The 26659-nt window shown below is 38.5% G+C and overlaps 1 protein-coding gene across 11 annotated transcripts in view; it reads left to right on the forward strand.

Moving 5' to 3' along the window:
- The window catches only part of RGS6 (regulator of G protein signaling 6), a 511546-nt gene that overhangs the window by 61246 nt on the left and 423641 nt on the right, over nucleotides 1-26659 (forward strand). For 10 of the 11 annotated variants that reach the window (XM_054691397.1, XM_054691396.1, XM_037503635.2 and 7 more), the window contains exon 2: nucleotides 21382-21485. In XM_054691397.1, the coding sequence (XP_054547372.1) occupies nucleotides 21402-21485 (84 nt within the window). In that variant the 5' untranslated portion in view covers nucleotides 21382-21401. Of the gene's footprint in view, nucleotides 1-21381; nucleotides 21486-26659 lie in introns of those variants that run through there. The other variant, XM_054691413.1, reaches the window with a different exon arrangement.

Genomic DNA, 26659 nt, shown 5'->3' on the forward strand with positions numbered 1-26659 from the left:
AAGTGTGTGTTCCCTTGACTCTAAAGGCCATTCACTAGTCACCAGCAGGAGAAGTGAAGAAGAGGAACTGCTACGACATTGGTATCTCTAGTGCTAGGTTATGGCCCACACCCAGAGTAAAGCCATGTGTTACTTTTCCTTTGTACCGTTGGTGTCTCTTATGGTGCTTGGCATATAGTGAGGGTTTGCAGAGTGACAGCTGTGGGTGGGTGAAAATTGGAGGCAGGGTAGATTACTAGAGGTGCAGATGCCTGGATTGGTTCAGGTGTGGCTGCATGGGCTTTTCTGGGTGTGGGTGTATGGGCTGAGCCAAGTGTGGACACGAGGTGCACATAGTTATAACCCCCAGTGTTATTGTTTGCTGCATGTTACCTGGCTAGATCCGCTCCCCATTCAGGATATAGTGAGCCATCATGTTAATTTGTATTACATGTTAATGTTAATGTTTGTCTCTCCCACTAGACTGTGGTCTATCTTTATTTCTTAGCCATACTTTTATCCTGCCCCTACCACAAGGCCACATGCATCATAAATGATTGCAAAAAATTGGTTGCATAAACAAAAATATTCCCAGTCTGCAAAGTTATGGATTTGTCATATAACGATTGAGCTCACAAAATAACAATCCACTTTGGTAAAGCTTTTTGTAGACCAAAGCCCTTTGATAAGAATTAGGTGGCTTTACTCCCATTTTATAGATGAGGGAAGTTGAAAATAGGCTCAGCCACTTACTATAAATCAGATAGTTATTGAGTGGAGAAACCAAGATTTAAACTCAGATTTAATTTGACCTCAAAGATGGGACTTTCTTTGACATATCACAAGATGGGGGATTGAAATTATTTCAGTTGTCTTGAAGAGATGGTAAAATATAAATAGAAAATTAACAAAAAGGATATTAAGTGACAGTTTAGGAAAATAATTATGTAATTTTAAAGATTAGGTAGCAAATAGATGCCAGAGTACAGTTCAGAGAGAATATTGAACATGTTTCCCCTCTCTGCTTTTCAAAAGCTTGGGTTATATCACGTTGCTTGTACCAAAAAACCTATGTTAGTACTTGTTTCTGCTACCTGAAAGAAATTCAAAGAGGTGCAAAGTGAAAATGCCATTCAGTGTTAGTTTTTCAGCAACTCTTCTAGATCCATGTTAATAGCGAGTGGCACTGCCAAGCCCCTTTCCTGGGAACAACTTTATATAGACTGTATCATATCATTCCTGCTTTACTATATGTTAGTATTACCTTCGATGTCATGTGTTATTTGATATGATTTGGTAGGTTGTTTTTTTCCTATATAAGTTTATGGTAATTACTTTTTTTTTTTACTTTGCATTTTTCCGGCTTACAAAGGTTTCATGGAAAGCTCTACTTTTGGATTGTGGGGGACACCTGTATAATGAGACCTAGAAGAGACAGGTTTTGGGAACTAGTAGAAATTTTATAGGTGAAGAAAGGGATAGTAGCCAGCTTTACAATTGAGAGGTATTAACAATTGGTTGTTAAACCAAATATTGTTTGCTTTCAGAGTGAGAACTAATATTGTAAAGTCTTCATCATCAAAGCCACCCCAGATTACCCAAGCTAAAATAGTAATGTTTCACCTCTGTATTGCTCTTTGTTGCCTTTTCTGATCTAGTTTTCTTCATTATCATCATAACTGCATACTATATAGATTTGTATATTGTTTTGTCTCCTCCTAAAATATATGTTCCATGAGAGCAGGGACTCTGTTTAATTCCCTGTTATAACTTCAACATCTGCTACAGATTCTGGTTCATAGTCATTGCTTAAGAACTATTTGTGGAATAAGTGAAGGAAGAAAAAGTCTTAGAAATAAGGTTGCAAGCTAAAACACAGAGCCAGTTAGGTAAAGGTAAAGTAAATGAATGAATCAAATGGAAGTTTTTTTCACAATAGTAAATTAAGTTGCATTTTTCTAACAAAAAACATGACTTGTTTTTGTGTTAAACATATAGAAAGTTTTTACTCCCAGAAGTACATTTATACCCATTTGTATTGAAATATGTGGCCTCTGATACATTTTTTTGCTAGAAACGTACATGGATACCAGTCACACTTTTTTTTTTAAGATTTATTTATTTATTTATACAAGTACTGGGTACAGTCAGAAGTGCGGGAGGGTAAGAGAATTCACCAGAGCCAGAGTGGGGAACAGAACAGGCAGACTGACGAAATACACTGCTGAGGGGAGCAGCGGGCCAGACAGGAGAGGTCTGTTGAGCCATGTGGAACCCTCGCTGGCAGCCGGGTATTGAACTGGCGCTGCAGAGGCTGCAGGCAGCTCCGCAGCCCAGAGCTCAACCGCTGCGCCACCAGGGGAGGCCCCCACTTTTCTTTTTTCTGAAAGCAACACAGCACCCATGTGTGGTGGTGGATGATGCTGGACCTCAGGCCTGGGAAGATGAAGGACAGGTGAGGACTGTTAAAACAAAGGGTCTGTCCTGCTCAGAAAGCCCTGCTGCTGCTGTCCATTTGTAATCCAATTTTAATCACTAGCAATTCCAATTAGAAAAATATCTTATAGATTTACACTGTCCCATCCAAACGAAATACTTGTTAGAGCTGACTGTGGTTTTTTTTTTTTTTTCTGTTTGTGACCTCTCTAGAAAAAAGACAACTTCAAAAAATATCCCATGAATTTCCCCCTTAAGCTGCTATCTAAGTGCTGCTATGTTCACATTCCAAACCAAGCAGGAAGATGCCATTATATTATTTTGCTGACCATACATCCTAATACAAAAACTGAATCAGCAGCTGGTCAAAATAGAAAGGATGTATACACAAAGAACGCATGTATTGATTATATTTTAGATTTTTTTTCTTTAGGGGAAGGCACTTTACCTTTCAGGATGGCAGGTAGTTTAGGGGTCTGACAGCTGGTTTCTGCCCATCTCCAGGAGTATTAGACAGAGTAACTTAGAAGTGGTCTGCATTCTCATCAGGTGCAGAATAGGACTGAGAATTGTGATGGCTTTGACATTACTGAAAAAAAGAGTGTTTCTGGGAATAATCTTACGTTTTGTCAACTCTGGGTTAGGTGGTGGTAGTGGGAGCATGGGGAGGGAGGGCTCTTGCTCATGCTTGGTTCAAGGTCTCCAGTGTTCTTTCCTCCTCCTGCTTATGCACATCAGCAGTAAGACCTATTAATCAGATAGCACTCTTGTTTTCAAGACGTTTAGAATCCTGTGAGGGTAAAAAGATGGAGAAATACCATGTGGTAAGACAGGCACATATTCTTGGAACGAGTGGCTGAGTGGATAGAATGGACTTTGGAGGACCAATGATGGGTTTAGAGCCTGTTGATAAGGGGCTACAGGGGACAGAGGTAGCAAGGATCCTTGAGTCATTTTAATGCAAATGAAAGGATAGAGGTGACTAAGTGTGCAAAGAATACCTAATACCCCATACTGAGAGTTGGGTCTTTACAAACCCTTCAGGCAGGAGAAATCCACGTTAATGAATTTAGAAGTTGGGGGGAATCAGAATACGGGAAAACCATATTGTAAGCCAACGGATTTAAAAACCTTTTGCTTGCCAAAACTAAAATGAGAAAAAGTAGACTGAATGACATTTTACTTACCTTATGTTGGCAATAGAAGGTGTATCACATGAATTTCTAGTTACCTCTTAGTATTTTCCGAGGGGAACACTTCCTTGCAGTGAAATGCTTGTGTTTTTGCAGGTTTTTTTTTTTTTTTTTTTTTAACAGTCAGTGCACAATTCCCATGCAAATGGGCATTTCCCCAACTCTGTCAGGCTCTCTGTCCAAATGTTCAGTTCCTTTTAGACTTTCATTCTGAGAAGTTGACTGCTGACTCCCAGATCTCCCTGTGGCTCAGGGTAAAGTGCACAAACTTCGGGATAAACTTTATTAACTTACTTGGTATAACTGATTAGGAAGTTCTCAGATGTCTCACCCCATGCATTAGGGCATTTAGCTTCATTTTCAAAGCATACACTGTCAACTCCAGGTTTCAATTTCTTTGACTTCCTTCAGCTTTCAAAAGCTTTGCTGCAAAAACCACTTCCACTGTCTGCCATCTGCCCTACAGCCTCTCCCCCCACTTAAAAAATCTGTTTCTAATCCTTATTTTCCTGTTATCCTTTACAGAAATGACCAATTGGCTATCAAAAGTGTATTTGGAAGTAGGTTGATTTAAGTAGAACATCACTTACTGAGTTTTCTTGGTTGGGAAGGTTTCCTGTGCTGAGATTCTCCATATGAAAATGAACCGTGATTGACAAGACAAGAAGTGCAAATTTATTGAGGAATTTGAGTGCCACATGAACATGTAGATGATGATGATCCTGTTGCTAACGATAATGGTGATTTTGTGGTCTGTTGGATGCAAGAACCAAAGTTGAACTCAAGCACAATTCAGAAGTTAGTATCTGACTCCTATATGAGGATTCAGGCATGGCTGACTCCAGGGACTTAAATGATATTGACACCCCATCATCTTGACTTCCTTTTTCTTATGATGCTCAAGAAAAGAAGATGGTCACTAATATCCCTTCCCTCATATCCTTTCAGCACAGACTCTCACAGGGACGGAGTCTTCTTTTTGTCCTTATCTCAGTTTCAGGGATGAACCCTACTTGGTCTTGAGTAAAGTCTTAAGGGTATCATGGTCCAGTCAGTGTGTCCAGCAATATGGCATGCTCCAGCACAGTTCACAGGTCCATCCTTCTTTGCAGAAGATGTGTAGTATACATATACACATATATACATATATACATAGACATACACATACATCATATACACATGAGTGAGACCAGGCAACCAGAGACAGTAATTGAATCAATCTTCTAAATTGGCTGAAGAACATTGGATTTTATCTACTGGGCAGTAGAAAGTTATTAAGAACAAGTGCAGAATATTTCAATACCTTTTTGGAAATTCTGAAATATTAGAGTTGGAAGACTTTCATTATATAAAATAAAGCTTTTGGATAGTGTGAGGCATTTCTTCAATGTATGTTTCTAGTTTCATTTCATTTCTATACCAGTTCTTTCACTCATAATTATTGCTCAATAATATTCTTGAAAAATATTTTAGGGCCTCCCCAGTGGCACAGCGGTTAAGCACTGGACTGTGTAGCTGCCTGCAGCCTCTGCAGCACCAGTTCGATCCCCAGCTGCTGGTGAGGGTCCCACGTGGTATGCATACCTCTCCTGCTGCGCCTGCTGCTCCCCTCAGCAGTGTATTTCGTCAGTCTGCCTGTTCTGCTCCCCGCTCTGGCTCTGGTGAATTCTCTCACCCTCCCGCCCTTCTGACTGTACCCAGTGCTTGTATAAATACATAAATACATCTTTAAAAAAAAAAAGAAAAATATTTTAAAATATAAATATGCACCATGCATTCTTATATGTGTAAAAGTATTATACACAATATGATCCTGTAATTCATTATTATTTATTTAAACATACAATTCCACTGAAATATATTTACAGAAAAATGTGTAAATCATTGCTTCATGAATTTCCAAACAGTGAAAAGATCCATGTTACCTGGCCTTCATCAAAAAATGTTATTCCTTCATGTGCCCACCTAGTAACTCCATACTCCCCTCTCCTTAGTCATAACCACTAATCAGATTTTTAATACCATAACTTTCTCATTTTAAAATGAGAAATACAAAATGTATTTGGGGTTTACATATATTTATGCACACTTTTCTGGCTTCTTGTCAACATCACTGAGAATCTCATTCATGTGGTGATGTGTAGCAGTAGTTTATTCATTTTTTTTGATCTGTAGCAATCTTCCTTGTAATATTCCATGAGCTTTATTCATCTACCATTGAAGGGCATTTGAGGCTCTTCAAGAATAGGGGTTTTATGACTAATGCTACTACTAACATTTTTCTGTATTATTTGGTGCATATATGACAGCATTTCTGTTTGGTATGAGGCTGGGACTGGATTGCTAGGTCATGGATTTAGGTCCTTACATAGAGTTCTCCTTTGTATCAGTTCATACTCTTATCAGTTTATGGGTGTTTTGGTTTCTTTAAAACCTTGTCAACACTTGGGATTGTCAAACTTCTGAATTTTAGTAATTATGGTGGGTGTTTAGTAGTGTCTTGTTGTGGATGCCATTTGCATTTCTCTGGTGACTAATGATGTGCCTTTTTAATATTTTTATTTTGGGCAATTTTATTTAATCTTTTGTAGTCCCTATTCACAGTTATTGCCTGTTTTCCTATTGGATTGTCTATCTTTTTCCTATTGGTTTGCAGACATTTTCTCTTTTAAAAACAAACTCTGAGTTAATATATTTGTAGCAGTCATATGAATTCAAAATATCATTTCCCATTCTGCTATTTGATTCCTTTTTGATGAACAGGACCTCTTACTTTTCATGTAATCCAGTTCATCAGTCTCTTCCATTGTTGTTTTCTGTCCTTGCTTATGAAATGGTAGTTGTTTTCTGTCCTTGCTTATGAAATGTTTGCCTGCCCTAAGGTCATGAAGCTATTTTTCTGTTTTAATTTATAGAAACCTTATTGTTTTTGCCTTTTATCTTAAGGTGAAGAAATCTACCTGAGTGTGAGTTTTGGCTATGACATGAGAAAGTGATGCACATTTTTTTTCCCCCATAAGCTATCCTTATTGAAATCTCTTGTTTTCTACTTCTTTGAAATACTAGCTTTCTTATAAATCAGGTGTTCATTTATATCTGGGTCCATCTTTGTGCTGCCCTTTTTTTTTTTTTTTAAGATTTACTTATTTATGCATAGAAGTGTTACAGAGCAACCCCGATATAAAAAATGTTGCCTGACTGTGGGTCCTCACCCATGCGCTTAAAGGGAACTTATTAATGCTAAACTGCACACACACACAAAAGGTTAATAAAAGATTTATTTACAAGGGAAGGGGACATGGGGAAATGAATAACTCAGGGAGAATAAGAGAGAGATAAGTTAGTACACGCATCCTACCTGTTCCACTGACCTGGAATCCCAATGACCTGCTGAGCTGGTGAAAAATCATGTGCTGTCAGGCCAAGAGAGCGACCCCCCGGCCACATGGCTGGTTAAATACTCAAACAGAGAATATAGCTACTTAACTCCACCCTCAGGTGCTCACAACCCTCCCTTTGGTGATCATGGGATTTGTAGTTCCCAGTGTCTTGATGGAGTAGGGCTGGAGTCCTGTATGGAGTTTGCTCAGGACATCCTTTCCCCCAAACAGAAGAGCTGTGGTGTAGGCCAGAAATGTGTTGGGTGAGAAGATTTACCAGAGACAGAGTGGGGAGCCGAATAGGCAGATCTACTGAAATACACTGCTAAGGGGAGCAATGGGCAAGGCAGGAGAGATCTGTTGTGCCATGTGGGTTAGCTCCCTAGCTGGGATCAAATTCAGGCCACGGGGGTGATTGCTCTGTGACTTAATCCTTAGGCCACCAGGTTGCCCCACCATCTCTGGGCTTTCTAACCCATTCCATTGTTCAATTGGTCCATTCTTATACTGATATAACACTACCCAATTACTATAGCTTAATAATAAGCTTGATATCTGGTAGTTTATGTCCTTTAGAATTGTTCTTATTAATAGGTTAGTTATTCTCATCCAGTTGCATTACTGTATACATTTTGAAATTATCTTTTGATGAGATTTTCATTGGGGTTGTGTTAAATCCCTATCCCAAATTGGGAGTAAATTAATGTCTTTAGAATGTTGACTATACCAGTTCATTAATATCTCTTCATTTATTTAGCTCTTAAATTTCTATTACTGTTTTGAACCACTTTATGTTTTAAGGGTATTGCCCATCTTTCTTTAGCTATACTCCTAGTTGTTTGAAGTTGTTTGATGCTCTTATACATGCGTCTTTAAAATACATATCGGGGGTCTCCTTGGTGGTGCAGGCGGATGAACACTGCACTGTGAAGCTGTCCGCAGCCTCTGCAGTGCAGGTTTGATCCCGGCCAGCTGGGAAGAATCCCACATGGGACTGCAGACCTCTCCTGTCTCCCCCATTGCTCCCCTCAGCAGTGTATTTCGTCAGTTTGCCTTGTTCTGTTCCCCAGTCTGTCTCTGGTGAATCCTCTCACCCTCCTGTGCATCTGGCCTGTACCCCGGTTCTTGTATAAATAAATCTTTAAAATAAAATAAAATACATATCATATACAAAATAAAACACCTGTTTATTGCAGGTATGTAGAAACACACTTGATTTTTATATATTGACCTTGTAACTAATGACTGCTAATTCACATACATATTTTAATAGTCTTGTATAGATTATTACGGGTTTCCATATGCACAAATTACCTACTAAGCAGTTTTTACATTTTCCTTTGCAATCCTTATGCCTCTATTTTTTTTTTCCTGTTGCATTGGCTGAGACCTTTAATATATAACAGTGAAGGGAAGTGATCATAGTGGGCATCCTCTTATTCCTAATTTCAGTGGGAATGTTTTCATGGTGTGGCTGTTCAATGTCATGGTTGCTGTGTTTAATAAACATCCTATATCAATTTAAGCCAGTTCCTTTACATTCAGAGTTTGCCAAGAGTATTTTCATGAATAGAGGTTGTGCTTGACTCAATAACTTTTTTTTTTTACTTTTTTTTAATTTTTATATTCCCCATACAATTGCAACCCCGATTTTGACCCCAATTCCTCCCTTTCACCCACAAAGAGTGTCTCTGGCTCATAGTTGTTTGTTGATTTTGATTTTTTTTCTTTCTTATAGTTACTCTTTTTCCTGGTCCATATTTAGGTTTTCTAGATTCCTGCTATGAGTGAGACCATCCGGTATTTTTCTTTTTCTTTCTGGCTTATTTCGCTGAGCATGATCCCTTCCAGCTCCATCCATGTTGCTGCAAATTGCATGTGTTTATCTTTTTTGAATGCTGAGTAATATTTCATTGTGTATATGTACCACATCTTCTTAATCCAGTCATCTATTTTGGGGCATTTGGGTTGTTTCCAAAGCTTAGCTATTGTAAATTGTGCTGCTATAAATATAGAGGTGCAGATGCTCTTTGGAATTAATGTTTCTATGTCCTTTGGGTAAATACCTAGGAGTGGAATTGTTGGATCATGTGGAAGCTCTATCTTTAGTAGGTTGAGGAATGTCCATACAGCTTTCCACAGTGGTTGGACCAGTTTGCACTCCCACCAACAGTGCAGGAGAGTTCCTTTCTCTCCACATCCTCGCCAACATTTGTTGTTGCTAGTTTTTTAAATATGTGCCATTCTCACTGGTGTGAAATGGTATCTCATTGGAGTTTTGATTTGCATTTCCCTGATTGCAAGTGACGTTGAACATTTTTTCATATGCCTGGTGGCCGTTTGTATTTCCTCTTCGGAGAATTTTCTTTTTAGCTCTTCTGCCCATTTTTTGACTGGATTATTTTCTTTGTTTTTGTTGCGTCTCATCAGCTCTTTGTAGATTTTTGTGATCAGTCCTTTATCATTAGTGTTGTGTGCAAAAATGTTCTCCCAGTCGGTGGGGTTTCTCTTTGTTTTGCCTATTGTCTCTCTCTCTCTCTCTCTTTTTTTTTTTAAGATTTATTTTTATTTATTTATCTGTCTATCTATCTATCTATCTATTTATTTATACATTTATACAAGCACTAGGTATAGTCAGAAGTGCGGGAGGGTGAGAGAATTCACCAGAGCCAGAGCGGGGAGCAGAGCAGGCAGAAGGACTGAAGTACACTGCTGAGGGGAGCAGCGGGCGGCAGGAGAGGTCTGCACGCCATGCGGGACCCTCCTCCATTGGCCGGGGAGCAGCCGGGGATCGAACCGGCGCTGCAGAGGCTGCGGGCAGCTTCGCAACCCAGCGCTCAACCACTGCGACACCGACACCTGGGAGGCCCTGGCTATTGTCTCTTTTGCTGTGCAGAAGCTCTTTAATTTGATGTAGTCCCAGCTGTTTATCTTTGCCTTCACTATCACTGCTTTTTGGGTGATGCATCTATAAAGATGTCTTTGAGGTGCATGTCATGTTGACTCAATAACTTAAAGCAACAGTTGTGTAGAATGCCAGACTCTTGCCTCCACTCCCCATGTGCTTTGTTTCCCCTCCCTTTTCAATTTTATACAGTTGTTCCAGTTGTTTTCTAGGTTTGTATTATTGTAAAGTAAGCCCTCATTGTAGGTGGTGGTACATTCTACTTATAATATTTTTGTCTTCCATCTATATAATGGGAACAAAACTATAAAACAAACTCACAGAAACCCACTCAATTGTTATTTCTTTAACCTATATTACTTCTTCCTGTTGAGTTTTATGAATACATCCTTTTTTTTTTAAAGCATTACTACCTCCAGAAGAGGAAAAACATACTCTTGCTGCTCCAAGTATATGCATTATAGAATCATAGAAGAGTCTGTATTTAAATGTATCGTTTTAAGGTCTAGAATACTGATTTTACCTGCTCTTTAAAAAAAAGAGAGAAGAAAGAAAAGAACAAAATTCCAAGGAATAAAGCTGACATTCTTTATAAAAAGCCCATAGGAATGCCTTCCTTTTTTTGAGTCCTTTGGGAACATGTTATCCTCTTCATCTCTTAGTCATCCCCTTCTTTTGTGTAAAAATTGGCAACGCTTTTCTGTCACTCCTACCTCTTCTCTAAGAGTCATAATCTTTCATGTAGTCCCTACACTCAGTAGTATTAGTCAGTGGTATTAGACACTGTAATCTTCAAACTCATACTTACTAAAAGGTAAGACCTCTCATGAGAGGAAAGGCCGGTGAGCTCTCAAGGCCTGAATTCTAATGCCGAGTCTATTACCAACTTCCACGGTGGTGTTAGAAATATAAATTAATGTCCCCAAATCTTATTTACATCCTCTGAAAATTTGAATGACTGGACTTGTTCAGGAAACAAAAACAAATTTTATTTCAAGGACCAAATAGTAAATATTTTGAGCTTTGTGGGTGGTCTGGTCTTGGGCTGCAACCACCCCAGTCTGCCATGGTTACAGAAAACAGACAATAAGTAAACAGGTGGGCACAGAAATTTGAATTTTATATAATTTGCACACACCATAAAATTTTTTTAAGTTCTGTCAACCATCTAGACATGTAAAATCCATTCCTACTTGTTTTGTCTCACAAGTGCTGGTTTGCCAGCAAAAGAAATCATCCCAACTAATTGATTGTGTGGGGCTGTTCCAGAGCATTCTGTTAGGCATTGGTGTGCTCATTGCTTTAAAATATTTTTCTATCCCATGGACATTGTTCAAGAGAAAGTTTCTCTTAGATCAATTAAGAATAAGAAAATGAAAGTTCCCTCCCCTGCTCCCCCCACTTTATTCCTTCCCTAATGCTTGCCTTATTATTGTTCTTCTTGCCTGAATAACTTCTCTTACTATTTCTTGCTGGGAAGGTCGACTAGTGATGAATTTACTCAGTTGTTTCTTGTTTTTTTTTTTTTTTTTTTTTTTTGTCTGAGAAAGTCTTTGTTTCCTTCACTTTTTTACAGAATTCTAGATGGTTGGATTTTTTTTTTTCTTTTAGCATTTTAAGTATTTCAGTCCACTCTTTGTCTCATGGTTTTTGATGAGAAATCTGCTGTAACCTTTAGCTTTATTTTCCCAGAGGTAAGGTTGTTTCCCTCTGGCTTCTAAGATTTTTTTTTTTTATCTTTTTTTTTCAACAGATTATTTTTACAGGCTGTCAATAGATGTAGTGGTTTTGGTTTTGGTTTTTCATTTATTATGATTAGTGTTTTTCTGATCTTCCTGTATATGTAGTTTGGTGTATGTTAATTAATTTTGGAAAGTTTTCAGTGATTCCTTCAAATATTTCTCCTGCTCTTTTCTCTCCTCTCCTGGTAATCCAGTGATACTTTTGTATACCTTTTTATATTGAAAAGGTATTGTATACCTTTTTATATTCCAAGAATTTTATAATTCTTGGAAAGAATTCTGTTGTTTTCCAGGCTTACCGATTCCTTGGCCATTTTGAGCCCATCAAAGTCATTATTCATTTGTTAGTATTTGAATTTTCTCATTTCCTTTCTTTAGAGATTATTTTTCTTTTAAAGAAGAGTTTCTGTCTCTCTGCTTGCATTGCCATCTAATTTCTCATTAGAACCCTAAACATATTAATCATAATAATTCAAATTTTCTTGTTTGGTAATTTCAACATCTGTGTCATAGGAGAGTCTGGTTCTGACGATTGCTTGTTTCTTCTGATTGTGTTTTTTCTTACCTTTTTAATAAGTCTTCTAATCGTGCCAAATATGATGTATCAGGTCATAGGAACTTAGGCAAGTAGATTTTTAGTGTGAGGTTTCATGTCATTTCATTGAGTTAGGAGTTGGGTGTGTTTAATGGGTGCTGCAGCTTTCAGAGCACAACCTCAGCCTCCTCCTGTGTTCTTGTTTTTGTTTCCCCTCTTGGCTCTTGGTTTCCATAAGTACTCCTCAGAGAGTTTAGGTCTTAAAGGTCTTTTTGCTGTACCCACTGTTATTATCCTGGACCCCTGTTGGTGTGATGGTAGGGTGGACGTGAGGAGCGCTGTCCTATTATGTTCCAATTAAGAACAAAAGTGAAGCAACTTCCCTTTAATAAATGCAGTAACACTTCCCTTTATTCAATAGGAGGGAGCACAAAGCACTTGGTGGTTTTTAGATGGGGCTGTCTCAAGATGAGAGGCTTTTCCTTTGCTGGTTTCTATTTCTTCATTGAATTTTAAAGTGAGTCCATCAACTAATATTGTGTGTGAAGTTTGAAAGAAGAGATGGTATGAGATGGCCAGTTCAGAAAGGGAGAAAGCAAACTTGCTAGGAAACATTTCAGATTTGGTGGGCACTGTTGAGTAATTCATTTATAGTTTGTGTTCATGAATTTAAAATGTAGCTCTCAGCTTGATGTGTGATTTCTTCCACTCCCCGTCCCCAAAGTGTTCACCAACTTGGATGTGAGCTTAGATATTTGGATATGGTATGAATATGGTGAGGTGGCTATTCAGTGTTGGAATTATGCCAGGAAAGGAGGAGGTGAGAGAATTGAGAATATGTGCAACGGAGTGATTATAATCATGGAGCCAGTGAGAGAAGAAAGTAAAAGCAGAGGGAGAAGTAATGGATAGTAAAAAGGTTTGGGGCGGAAATGGATTGGAGGCCTAAATTAATTTGAAGAATGTTTGCAATGTATGTAGAGTAAGTGAACTGGACAGAGGGAAGGTAGACAGACTGGGGAATGCTTGTATTAGAATTTGAGGTGGTCCTGTCACTGGTGATGACAAAGTTTAGCTTGTGGCCATGTGTTTCCATGAGGCAGGGAGATGGAGTTAAAGGTTTCAGGTGAAGAAATAAAGGAGAAAACAGTTTTTCAGTGAAATCCTGGACTCTGATGTTAAAATTACTAAGGCTGACAAGAGAGCAAAGTATGGAGGAAACCTCTGAGAACTGAAAGTCAAAGTCACCAGGAAATGAAAAGACATAGCAGGGGAAGGTGAGATGGGTAGCAAGTGGCAGATCCAGATAGTCTAAGTGTCACAGGAGTGGAGATTTGCATAGGAAGATAGAAGGGAAATTGTTTGAAGCACTGATGGAGAGCCAGGAGGATGCTTACCTTTCTTCCTATTCTTGACATATGTGGGATGAGGACAGTAAGGGCATAGGGTAGGGGATGTCCTTGGGGGAAGCCAAGTTTCCATTAAGGTCACAGAATCTCACAGTTCAGTGAGGAGACAAAGACACAGTAGTTCATGCTATCTACAGAAGAGTAGTTCAAAAGGCAGGAAGAGTTGGTGGTGACTTGGTAGGGCCAGGGCGTGTCTAGAACAGAGTAGAGTTGAGTCATAGGGAGAGAAGATGCCTGGGTGGGCCTGCTTTGAGTAGTTGGCAGTCCTGCAACAACAGGACTGTGGGGCATATCACACAGACAAACACTTCTTTTGTGTGAACGACTTTTCTACTTCTCCCTCCAACCTTTCTAGGACTTGCTTAATGTAAGGAATGCAAAAATATTTTTCTTTATAAGCAGCTTTGGTAGATTAATTTGGGTTGTCAGGCAGCAGTGATAACCTAGAGAGGATTGTATGAATTTATAGGTCTTCAGGTAGGATTGGTTTGGGGACATCAACTTCATTGATATATTAGGATGCCCAAGAAGAGAAGATTAATAGAGGACCTACTATTACAGTTTGTATATGTATCAGTGGTATCCTGTACTAAGTACTTTATAAATAGTGTGTGTTTTCTGAGTACTTTCTATTTAAGTATATACTTAAATTTTATATATTTACACAATTTTGTTTTAAGTACTTTATATAGGTGATTTCACCCAACCAAGATAGACATGTTAGAAGGTGCATGGGAGCTGGAGTCAGTCCTGGGTTTGACTTGTAGTTTCTGTTTTTTAAAGATTTATTTTTATTTATTTATGCATAGAAGAACTGGGGTGTAGGGGGCTGAGAGGATTCACCAGAGACAGAATGGGGAGCAGAACAGGCAGATTGACTGAAATACACTGCTGAGGGGAACAGCCAGCAAGACAGGAGAGCCTGCTGTGCCATATGGGTTAGCTCCCTGGCTGGGGATAGAACTCACGCAGCAGTGGCTAGTAGCTTGATAGCATTGACACTTTAACCCCTGCGCCACCAGAGAGGGCCTTGACTTGTTGTTTCTTCACTGAAAAACTATGTTGCTTTGGGAAAGTTACCTATGTTTTTGATCCTTAATTTTTTCATCTGTGGTGGGAATAATAGCCACCTGTTACAGCTACAGTGCCTCACCGTCTGGGTGATTCTGATGAGCAAGGAAGGCTGAGAACCACTGATAGATGGTAGTTACTATTTGTTCCTTTATTTAGATAAGGAAAACAAAGCTCAGAGAGGCTAAATTAACCAAAGCAATAAGTTGCTCTTGGTCACAAGCACTGAGTGGCATGGATTGAGGGCACATTCTTTGATGTCAGAACCCTTTTCTTATCCATTACAGCAGGTTTCTGCCTCATACAAGGAAGATAGAGGAACCATCTCCACACCCAGCATGACTGCCCAGACAGTGGGCAGCATGGACATGGGAGGGGATCAGGCAAAAAGGTGGTGGCTTCATGGAATGTGGAGGCTTGGGTTAGTGGTTCCCAAGCCTAGCTATTCCCCAAGTCACCTGGAGAGCATTTAGATTATACTCCAGGGACTACCGGAACCTACTGGTTTAGAATTTCTAGATCATGGAAACTGGAAACACTTTTCTTTTGAATGTCCCCCAGGTGATTCCAAAGCTGCTAGTTTGGTTCAGATCCTTGGACCAGCTTTTGGGAACCACTGAATTCTAACTGAAGTCCTGAATTGATCAAGCAATAATATCCCACTAAATACTGGGTGCCTGCATTGCCACCAAAATTGACCCCTAGGGGTTGAGCGCTATCATCTTGACTTCAGATTTTTGGTGCATTACATGAAGCAGATCCTCAAACTGTCACTGAGCATCTAAACTTTGAGTATATAGGAAATGTCAAGTTGGCAGATTCTGCTCTAAGAGAAAGAGTTATTTGTTCTTTAGAGCTGTTGTTCTTCCTTCTTCCCCCTTGAGGTTCCTGCCCACTCAGTAAGATTAGAGCTATATAAACAAGCTTGTACTACTGAGCTCGCACATATCTTGTAAATTTTGTTTCTGAAGTGCTTTAACAATGCTGATGTCAGAAAAAAAATCCATTGTGTTTTAATGGACTAAGGCAAACAATGTGAATTTGATAAAATATGGAAGAGAGGAAACAACATCAACAGAAATTTTTACTTGGCAGCAAACACATTGAGACTATGTTTCAGTCAAGGTTTGATTACCTCTCCTACTAGATATTTCTTGCTTTGAAGGCTGGGCACAGTGACTGGCAGGGATGATGTTTAAGGCTTTTAGCTGCAGGTGACCCTGATGTTAGTGTCATTGTGGTGTGATTGCAGTTGGACACCTCTTAGTGGGAGTATCAGGATCCCCTGAGAAACTGGTCAAACAGAGGCACTGACTCAGAGACACTGAGTCAGAATACCCCAGGTGGGGAGGGTCCTTCTTCAAAGATCCTGATGCCCAAGTCTTAGGAATTTCACTTGGTCAGACAGTAAGGAGAACAAACTGCCCATGAGTTGCTACATTCATTCTGTGCTCGGGAATTTGCATGCCTTGTTTTATTTTATCTTGCAAAGCAACTCTGCAAAGCAGAGCATTCATATCTTCTGGATAAAGAACTGCAAGTTTAGAGTGGAACAGTCAGAATCTTTGGTGTGGCCAGAGCTGAGTGCACTTCCTGATCTGACTACAGAGCCCTTTTCCTTCACTCAGCCTTGAGGTCCTCCCTCCCTGCTCTGCTCAGCATTGCAATCTGTTGGAGCTTTGGCTTTGCTTGTTCCTAAGAGGCAGGCATGACAAAGGCACAGCTGGCATTTGTAACTGCAAGCTACAAATGTAGTGTAAGTTTGGAGTAAATTGCATTCTTGACTTTCAAAAGGTTTACTACTCAGAGCTTGAGTCATAAATGCTTGATTGTGCCGTTGTTCACAAGGGTCTGTCCTCACTACATCTTCTACCCGCCCACATACTCCTTACTTTAAATTGCTCATGGATTCCAAAAGTGTGTTCCTGAGCGTAGGGGTGGCCTGTCTTGATACATCCTGGGGAACATCTTCATGTGTGAGTCCAGAGACCAGGACCCTTCATGGGTGGGTCTTGGTTGACAACCTCTTTCTTGAGCAGTTTTAGGTGAGATGGGGTGAATTCAGGGTGGTGTGGGTGCAGGCGCTGGGCAGTTTAATGGCTTGTTATCCACATGTATGCTCCAGAAGGAGAGTACTGGACCTTGGTGGAATCTCATCAGTTCTATCATTCATTAAAAAAAATATTTGAGTACCTACTGTCTCAGGTTCTGTTGTAAGTGCCAGAGATTGAGGGATGAAGGTATCTTCTTTGCTCCAAGAATAAATGTTGAGTATTGCAGCACTCAGTGGCAGGTGCTGGTGTTATAGGGATTGCTCCTGGGAGGCTTGGTGAGTCTGGAGGGGAGGCTTCCCAACAACAGTTCTGTGATTCTTGGAGAAGTTTAGCAAAGAGTAGGTTATAGGCACTGATGATGGCAGAGATGTGGCATAGGACATTCTGGTGAGTCTTTGAAGGAAAGGTAGAAATTTGAAGTTCTGGGATTTTAGGTCAGAGCTAGAGGGAACACTAAGGATGCTGGGTTTATAGCTCATGTCCTAATGTGGTCCAGAGAAAGTTGACTTGGTTCTGACAACTAGTGGCAGATCAGGTGGAAATGCTAGTTCTCCCCATTCAGAGGACCGTCTCCTATGTCGGGACTGTGCTTTGTGACAGATACAGAAGCAGAAGCATAGAGAGGTGAAGTGTCCTGCCCCAAATCACAGAGTAAGTGGTGGGGCCAGGATTCGGGCATACATTTGCCTGATGACAGAGGCCAGGTTATAACGATGAAGCTGTCTTGTCTCAGAGATTGTAAAATGCATGGTCTTAACAAATTTCAGTTGTCCTAGTGCCAGTGCTAAACAATTATAGGAAGACATTATTATTAACATGTGTTCTTTCTACTGCACTGTTGTTATATCTTTTCAGGAAAGCACTCACATCCTCCAAATATTGAAACAAAAGTCCCTGAATTATTTACTTTGTATTTATGCACATATAGTATATATAAATACCAGGAAGTTTTTATTTTTCTCTACTGCTAAGTTTAAACTGCTACCCTTTTATTTCTCTAGTACTTAATCTATTTTTTATAAAAGATTTTTAAAATTTTATTAATATAAGAACCAGGGTACAGGTCAGATGTTGGGGCGGGGCTGAGAGTATTCACCAGAGACAGAGTGGGGAACAGAACAGGCAGACTGACTGAAATACACTGCTGAGGGGAGCAGCAGGCGAGACAGGAGAGGTCTGCCACGCCTTGTGGGCTGCTCTGCAGCTGGCGGGGGTGGAACCGGCGCTGCAGAGGCTGCAGACAGCTTCACAGTGCTGCACTCAACCTCCTGCACTCAACCTCCCTCTCTAGTACTTAATTTAAAAATAAATATTTCATACTATATTGTAATATGAAAATTTATTCCTTTAATTTCATGAGCCCCAACTTTGCAGTGAATGAATTTAATTAGAACACCCTTGCCTTTGTAGGTTTGGCATCTAGTTCTTTCTAACATTTGTTGACATATGGCCTAAAAAGTGATTTCATCATGATTTAGGAATGATTCTTTGTAGACATAGAAAAGTTAAAGGACTTGTCTGAGTTTCAAAGGAGTTGACAGAACCAAAAATACAAACTTTTCTACCACAGACTAGATTCACTAAATTCTTAACATAGAGACTACCTGTATTCACTTACCAGTCTAAAGTCCAGATGGAACCTCAGCCTGTTTAACAGAGAAATGTTTCTGTTGTGGGGGTGCAAGGTGGGTGGCCAGGGGAAGGCGAAGGGAGGGCTGACATGATTGTTTCTAGGTCATTTCCAGCCATGCTATTATAACAGCGTTTTCTAGGTGGAAGATAATGTGCTCATTAAAGTGAACGTGTTCATTTTAAAATAAAGCAATAGAAACTCAGAAATGACTCTGTTACATAGATAAATGAGCATACATAAATGGACTCAATTTTTGTTTTTCATGCTCTGTCATACTCTGTATGAGGCAAAAGAGTAGGCAAATAAGTAGTTTAAAATGAAGCAGTATGTTGTTCATTTTCTTTTAAAAGTCACTGGTTAGAATAATAATATGTTTCCATGTAGTGCTTTATGCATAGAAATTCCCATATTATGATGTGTACAGATAACAGAATGATGTTCTTTATCTCTTCTTGTAATCTAACTTTTAAGATGCATTGCAATTTATAAAGGATAAAGAAAGCAAGAGACATTATTCGAATGGATATTTTGGACAATTATTATTATTTTTTTAATATTTTATTTTATTTTATATAATTCTTACATCATTTTTCATTTTTGCACAGTGTATGCATTTTCATTTTGGTTATATTCCCTGTACAGTTCCCACCCCCCTTATTTTGACCCTGATCTCTCCTCTTCTCCCTCTCCCTTCCTCCCCATTAGTGTGTCTCTGGTTTATAGTTGCTTGTTGATTTTGATTTTTCTTTATTATAATTAGTCTTTTTCCTGGTCCCTTATTTAGGTTTTCTAAATTCCTATGAGTGAGATCATCCGATATTTTTCTTTTTCTTTCTGGCTTATTTCGCTGAACATGATCCCTTCCAGCTCCATCCATGTTGTTGCAAATTGCATGAGTTTATCTTTTTTTGATTGCTGAGTAATATTCCATTGTGTATATGGACCACATCTTCTTGATCCAGTCATCTACTTTTGGGCATTTGGGTTGTTTCCATAGCTTCGCTATTGTAAATAGTGCTGCTATAAACACAGCAATTAAATGATTAGTATAAACTTCAGATTCTTGTCTCTTCCCCATCTTCCACCCAAATTTCTTTTTATGAAATGACCTTTGGTACCAACTTATTTTCTGATAAAATGTTTACTGAGTTTTTATTTTAAATTGAAATGGCCTTTTCTGTCAAGTATGGTATTTATAAAAGTTTCTTTGATGAAAAGCCTGTGAGTTTTGTGCAAATAACCCAGGCAGGCTCTTAGATTAGTGATAACATTTGTGTAGGACTTTTATGGCTTTATATGATACTTTTACACTCAGCTGTTTGATCCTGACCTGTGAGGACTCAGTGGAATTCACCTTTGCTGATGAGAGTGATGTAGAGGAAGGTGCCTTGTCATGGTCCTGAGCATGTAGCAGGCATACAACATGTTCGTTTTAAAAGAAGAAAGTTCAAATCTTGGTGTGGAGAGGTTTTTTAAATTGCTTGAGGTCATATGGCACACATAGTGTCACAGCAAGAATTGAACTTGCTTCTTTACTCAAAAATTCCACATGCTGTCATTGTCTCTTGTTATCTTTTTAGGCTTTTGAAAAGGTCAAATTAAAAATAATCTTTTTTCCTCATGGACGTAAAATGGACATAACATAAAATTAACCATTAAAGTGTGCATTTCAGTGGCATTTAATGCATTCACACTGCTCTGCACTCATCACCTCTATGTAGTTAAAAAATACTTTCATCACCCCCAAAGGAGACCCCATCTCCATTATACAGTCATCCCATCCCCTCCTCCTACAAGCTGTTGGTAACTACCAATCTGCTTTCCATTGCTATGGATTTGCCTATTCTAGATGATTTCATATAAGTGAAATAATACAGTATGATTGTCATCATACAATGCATGCTAATTATACAACACATGCTATCATACTCTATCAGAAATGCTATAATGAAACACTCCAGAATGGGTGGTTTGTGAGCAACAGAAATTTATTGTCTTGGTTCTGGAGGTTGGAGAGTTGGAGTCTCAGATAAAGGCAGATTTGGTGGCTGGTGAGGACCTGCTTTCTTGCTTATAAGTGACCTTCTCATTGGTCCCCACCTGGCAGAATGGAGCTCTCTGAACTCTTTTAGGGCACTAATTACCTCCCAAAATTTCACCTCCTAATACCATCATATAAATTTTGACAGGACATAAATATTCAGTCCATTGCAATTACCTTTTGTGTCTGCTCTCTTTAAGTTAGTGTATTTTTTCCAAGTTAATCTATAATGTAGTATGTATCGTGTGTTATTTCTTAGGGCTGAATTATATTCCATTATGAGGATAGATCATATTTTGTTCATAATTTGATGGTCATTGAATTGTTTCCATCTTTTGACTTTGGTGAATAGTGCTGCTATGGCCATCCACATTCAACTATTTGTTCAAATACCTGTTTTTAGTATACACTTTTGGGAATATGCTTAGTATTGGAATTGCCAGGACATGGTAATTCTGTGTGTTTAACTTTTTGAATAGACACTAAACTTGTTTTCTTTGGTGACTATACCATCTTACATTCTTGCCAACAGTATACCAGGATTCTGATTTCTCCATCCTTGCCAATGCTTGTTATTTGAGTTTTAAAACATTATTATAACCATCCCACTGAATATAATGTGCTATCTTCTGATAAATTATTCGTATCTTAATGCATAGAATTAATCAAAAAATGAACTTTGATAAGATAAAAATCAGCATCAAAATGATTGGTTCATCAGTGTGCAGGAGATTCTTTAGGACTCGCATACGATTACCCCTAAGGTGCATGTTACTGACCACAAAACAAAGAACATGTGGCTTTGAGATTAAGAAGATGTATGTCAATAACACCATAATCATTTTCTAACTTTTTAAAATGCTGCCTAAATTAATGAGGAGAAATAAGAAATGACATCATGTTTTGTTTTCATGCCACCTGCAAAAAGATACTTAGTTCGCTGCATTTCAAAACTTTCTTTAATTTTTTCATGTCTTAATGGTCTATTCATTTATTTTTGCAGGGTGAGTGAAGATACTGAGGATGGCTCAGGGACCCGGGGAACCGAAAGCGGTGGGGACGGCTGACCCAGAGGACAATTCTCCGAACATGATAGTCTACCGCAAAGTAAGGCATCTGATTCAAGGCTGCCAGTGTGTGTGCTTGTGATCTGTGTAGGGCTGACTGATGGTTGACAGCTCAACACAGGTATTCTTCCTTGACTTCTAAATGAAAATCATGTTCTTCTCTTATGTTCTTATTCTCTGGTGCTAAAATTCAAGGAAGTTTGCTTTTGCCATATTTAGTATTGAACACTTGAATAAGATCATGTGGTTTAATTTTCTTTAAAGACTGCCTAACTAATATAGATGGAGACAGACTCTGCCTAGGGGTATCTCTTGTGGTGTAAAGGCCTTAGCGTAACATTTATGAATCGAATGTTCTCTAGGCCCACGGTGTACACAAGCTCTGGTGTACTAGATGCTCACTGTCAGCAGGAGACATAAGATACACACACATGGCTGCAATAGAGACAGTGATAATTTCCAAAAGTGACATGAAGGAAGTGTTACGTAAGTGCGGAATGCTTCCCAACTCAGCTAATTTCCCACCTTAGATTATTTCCCACCTGATGTCTCTGAACCCCATTTTAAAGGATCAGTAGGACTGCTTTATGTGAAAAGCAGAAAGAACAACATTGCAGGAGAGATGTATCCTGCAAAGGCAAAGAGCTGAAGAAAGAGAAGAGCAACAACCTGAGCCTGTTATCTTGGGCATAGAAAGAAATACTAGGAGTAAATAGAGGTAAGATTTTGGGAAGAGTGACTGCATGGAGTCAGATTTTAGAATGTTCAACTACAGGCAATATAATGAAAAGCATTTGTGCCGGGAGTGGTAGAAACAAAATTTCTTGGGGATTCTTACCCCCTTGTGTCAAATGTATTGTTCCCAGGACAGATTGGAGACTCTGGGCGGCGTGGGGTGGGGGTGAGGGGGTGTCAGTGTTTCTGCCTCTGTGAGAAAAGTAAGGAGGATGTTAATCTAGTAGAGGGAATACCCATAAAAACAGAGGCACCTGAGCAGAGGGATTAAAGAATCTGAATTAAAAATGACTTGGAAATTGCATGGAAATGAAATTAGGAAGTGAAGGTAGAATCAAAGATGACTGGGTCTTTGACCTTGGGTGATAAAAAGGCATGATGCTACTAATTCAACTGGACACATTTAGAAAAATGCATTTTAAAGGAGGAAAATATGGTGCATAAGTTTTAGTTGTGTACATGTTGAATATCAGGAAGAAAACGGTGCTTTTTACATACCTTTTCAATGTTGGCATTTTTGTGAAAATTTAACCTAACTATATTATATATTAATAAGAAAATGAGTTAATGTTGATTGATTTTGCTAACTCTGAGTTGTCTGCTAGGGTCTATGTGTTCTGCAAGCCTATGCTTGATCTGTGTTAGTCATATGGGCAATGTTGAGCTAGATATTCCTGGATGATCAATATGGTGAATTTTTCTCTTTTCCTTGCAAAAATAGAACTCTCAAACTATTCATTTTCTGAGTCCCAAATTCATTAATCCTTTGCAAGAGATGGTTAGATAACTCATCTTGAAAATAGATGCTTATTAAGTTGTAGGAAAGAAAAAAATAGGTTAATGGGGACAACTAATAGGTGAGGCATACCGAATAATAGGAAGGCATTTATTCATGATTTTCATCTTCATCCACTCAAAACTGGGAGACACTGTGCCGAGTTCATAGGAACATGGACTTTGGGTTCAGATTTGGGTTGAAATAGAAACTCCCACTTTCTAGCCATGCAGCCTTGAATCAGCTATTGAACTTCTATGAGTCTGTTTTTTAAAATCTATAACAAGGAAAAAAAGGTGGGAAGAAGGATAGTACCTCTTTACTGAGTTGCTGTGAAGCTTCATTTATAGAAGGTAAATAAGACATTTGGCATCCTGCTCAGCGTGGATGGCGTGGACGTGTGCATAATGAGCACTTCATGTTCTTTTATCTTTAGGTCTTGTAGAGACAGTGCTACTTGGAAGGGAAATAAATTATAAAATGTATAATTGTTGGTGCTGTTAATAAGATGGCTAATGTTCATTTATATAGCAAGTTGCCTTTTTCTTAAGACACAGAAAAACAATACAAATGTTTTTATATTATTCAGGAGATTACAAATCCATGGATTATTAAAGGTTAATAAGAAATGTAAAGGTCAGACAATCCAAACACCACTAGGATGTTTGGCATTATGTTGAAAGGAAAAACTTCCTACAAGTTTATGGGAACTTGATTTTTATTTTTCAGGCAATAGCAGGGAATACTTTTTTGATTTTATTTAGTAACCAAATTGTTAGTTGTAGGTCTGTAGAGAAATGACCACTAGCCATTTGTTTTCTATATTGGAAATAGATTTGCTCCCTCATAACAAATTTGTGTGGGGGGTATGTATATGTTTGTGTTATTTGCTATGTAGTTAATTCCCATGTATTCAATCTGTTAGAAGAGAGAAGGTACAATTATTGTCCAATATGAGCTCAGGACCTGGAATCATTTAAGCCAGTTAATTTGACTAGCTAGAGCCATGGTTGTGTTTGAATCATGGGATGTTTACCTACCATTACCTAGTTCCCTATTCCTAATGCTTTTGGCCACAACCAGGACTGACCTACTGCAGGACATTATCCTCAAGAAGTCAGTAAAGTTCAAGTCTTGAAACCCAGGTCAATTCTAAATATTTTGTATAGAAGTCCTCTTGTGCAATGATTTATTCAAGGTCATAGCTATATGACCAAAACTCTTATAGATGTTCAGATGTCTACAAGTAAAATTGACTTTTAAATATTACACAAATTGTGTTTTCATGTTGGTTGTTTCTTTCTCTTGTTTTCAATGTGAAATTTTTGCTTGGACTGTGTTGTGTTGATTCAGATGCTGACATTTAAAAAGCCAAATCTAGAGAAATGGAACTTTTGGGTAAACTTCTGAGTAATAAGTGGGATGATGGTGTCCATAATGCTGTTATGACTTTAAAATGCCATTTAGGATGGTAACCTTCTGACTTATGAGTAATGATGGGTAGGTTTCCTAAACCCACACTTTTCAGAATACTTTTCATTCTCTTTTCATGTTTCCCATGTCATTAACTGTGAGAAGTTGTACTTTCCCAAGGCATGATTTATTTATTGTCTTGAGCAGACTTTCTAATTTAGTTTTCCATCTTTCATATTCACATTTTGGATTGGAGGTGTGTATGAAAAATGTATTGGTCACATTAAAAATCTATTTAAAAGAAAACCTTAATTATTCATGAAATCACCCTTTCTTAACCTTTTTTATATTCCTGGTTCTAAAAGATCTTGGGTCATTGAATTGCTCAAGGTGGAGATGATATTTGAACCTGACTATATACTTCAGGTAATTTAGGGGAGCTTTATAAAAATGTTCATCTTCGAAGGACCCCTCTACACCCAACTCAGCTGGATCCTAGGAATTTGAGTTTTATAATATTCTTAGGAGTAATCTGATGCCCAGCTTATTTTGAAGAATACTTATTTAGAATCTTTTACAATATGTGCGGCACAGAGTAAGTGTGGCATGGAACATGTGTGGCAAAATAACGGGGATGCTGGTGTTTTGAAGTGGGTTTTGGACTTCATTAACTATTTGTAGATCTCTCAATATGTAGACTAGGCTCTTTTCATAGAGTCAGAATGAAAGGATCTTAGCAGCTCCTTCCTAGGTTTTTCTAATAAGACCTTGATTTAATAGAAGAGAAAACCAAAATATGGAAAAGATAGGTAAATTGCTTAAAGTTACTCATCATTTTCCCAGTGAAGCTATGATTGTGTCCAGGTAGCATGGTCTCTGTCTGTGACCTTTCTACCATTATGTTATCTATCATTCCCACATCGCTGGGACTCAATAGCCGTTGTTTATGTGAAATAAATGAAAAGGCTGTGCAGCACATATTTGGTTTTCATGTTTATTTATGGAGATTTGATGTGGGCTAACTTTATTTTTTTTTATTTTTTTTTTTATCTTAAATTTTATTTTTATATTCCCCCATACAATTGCAAACGCCCCATTCTGACCCCAATCCTTCCCCTCCGCCCCCCACCCCCAAAAGTGTCTCTGGTTCATAGTTTTTTGTTGATTTTGATTTTCACTTTCTTATATTCATTTTCCTGGTCCCTTATTTAAGTTTTCTAGATTCCTGCTATGAGTGAGACCATCCGGTATTTTTCTTTTTCTTTTTGGCTTATTTCGCTGAGCATGATCCCTTCCAGCGCCATCCATGTTGCTGCAAATTGCATGTGTTTATCTTTTTTGAATGCTGAGTAATATTCCATGGTATATATGTACCACATCTTCTTGATCCAGTAATCTACTTTTGGGCATTTGGGCTGTTTCCAAAGCTTAGCTATTGTAAACAGTGCTGCTATAAACATAGGGGTGCAGGTGCTCTTTGGAATTGATGTTTCTTAAACATTTGTATTGCTAAAGCTCCATTTTACTTGCTATTGGTCTTATGCCTTGGCTAAAGACTTTCTGATAGGTTTACTTTCTTACATAACTGGGCATTCTTTTGAGTAAGTGTAGCTTGCTTTCTGACTTTAATTCTCTGAGTGGTGTTAATAATGTCTTTTGATAAATTTCCAACTGGACTGGTAATTTTATTTGATAGAACTTTGGGTGATTAGATGGTAGGTAGACAGAGAAAATTGTAGCTTAACTTGGGTCAAGAGGCCGTACAGTATAATAAAACAGCTTGCCTAGAGCTCTGAGAATCTGCTCCCAGCTCCCACACTTGCTACTTTGGCTCCTGGCTGGGGGACTCCATCTTCCTGGCCCTGTTCTTATTTTGTCTTTTCCCTTTCCTCCTTCCTTCCCATTTACAAAATACTTCTTACACAAAAGAATGTATTTAGTGTCCGTGTAAGGTAGAAGAGAGCATAATAAAACAAATCATGTGTCCCCACCAGCAACTTAATAAATAAAATATTATTTTGGCTTCATTTTATGTTCTGAAAAGAGAGGGGATTGGACTAGATAATATGTAGGTATCTTTCACAATGATTTCAAAGTTTCATGCCATAACTTTTTGATCTTTTAGAACTTAGTACATTGATTTCAAAACAATGTTGTGAGACTATATGCATGTTAAGGGTCTTTTGAAATTTGTGGAAATATTTCAAAAAGTACTAAGCAACCGAATTTGGATAGAGATTAAATCCAATATAGACAGGCATCAGAAGGAAAAATTTTAGTTTTAGTGATTC

This window comes from Talpa occidentalis, unplaced genomic scaffold (genome assembly GCF_014898055.3).
Source record: "Talpa occidentalis isolate TD23 unplaced genomic scaffold, MPIMG_talOcc4v2.1 talOcc4.11, whole genome shotgun sequence".
In the NCBI taxonomy this organism is placed as follows: domain Eukaryota; kingdom Metazoa; phylum Chordata; class Mammalia; order Eulipotyphla; family Talpidae; genus Talpa; species Talpa occidentalis.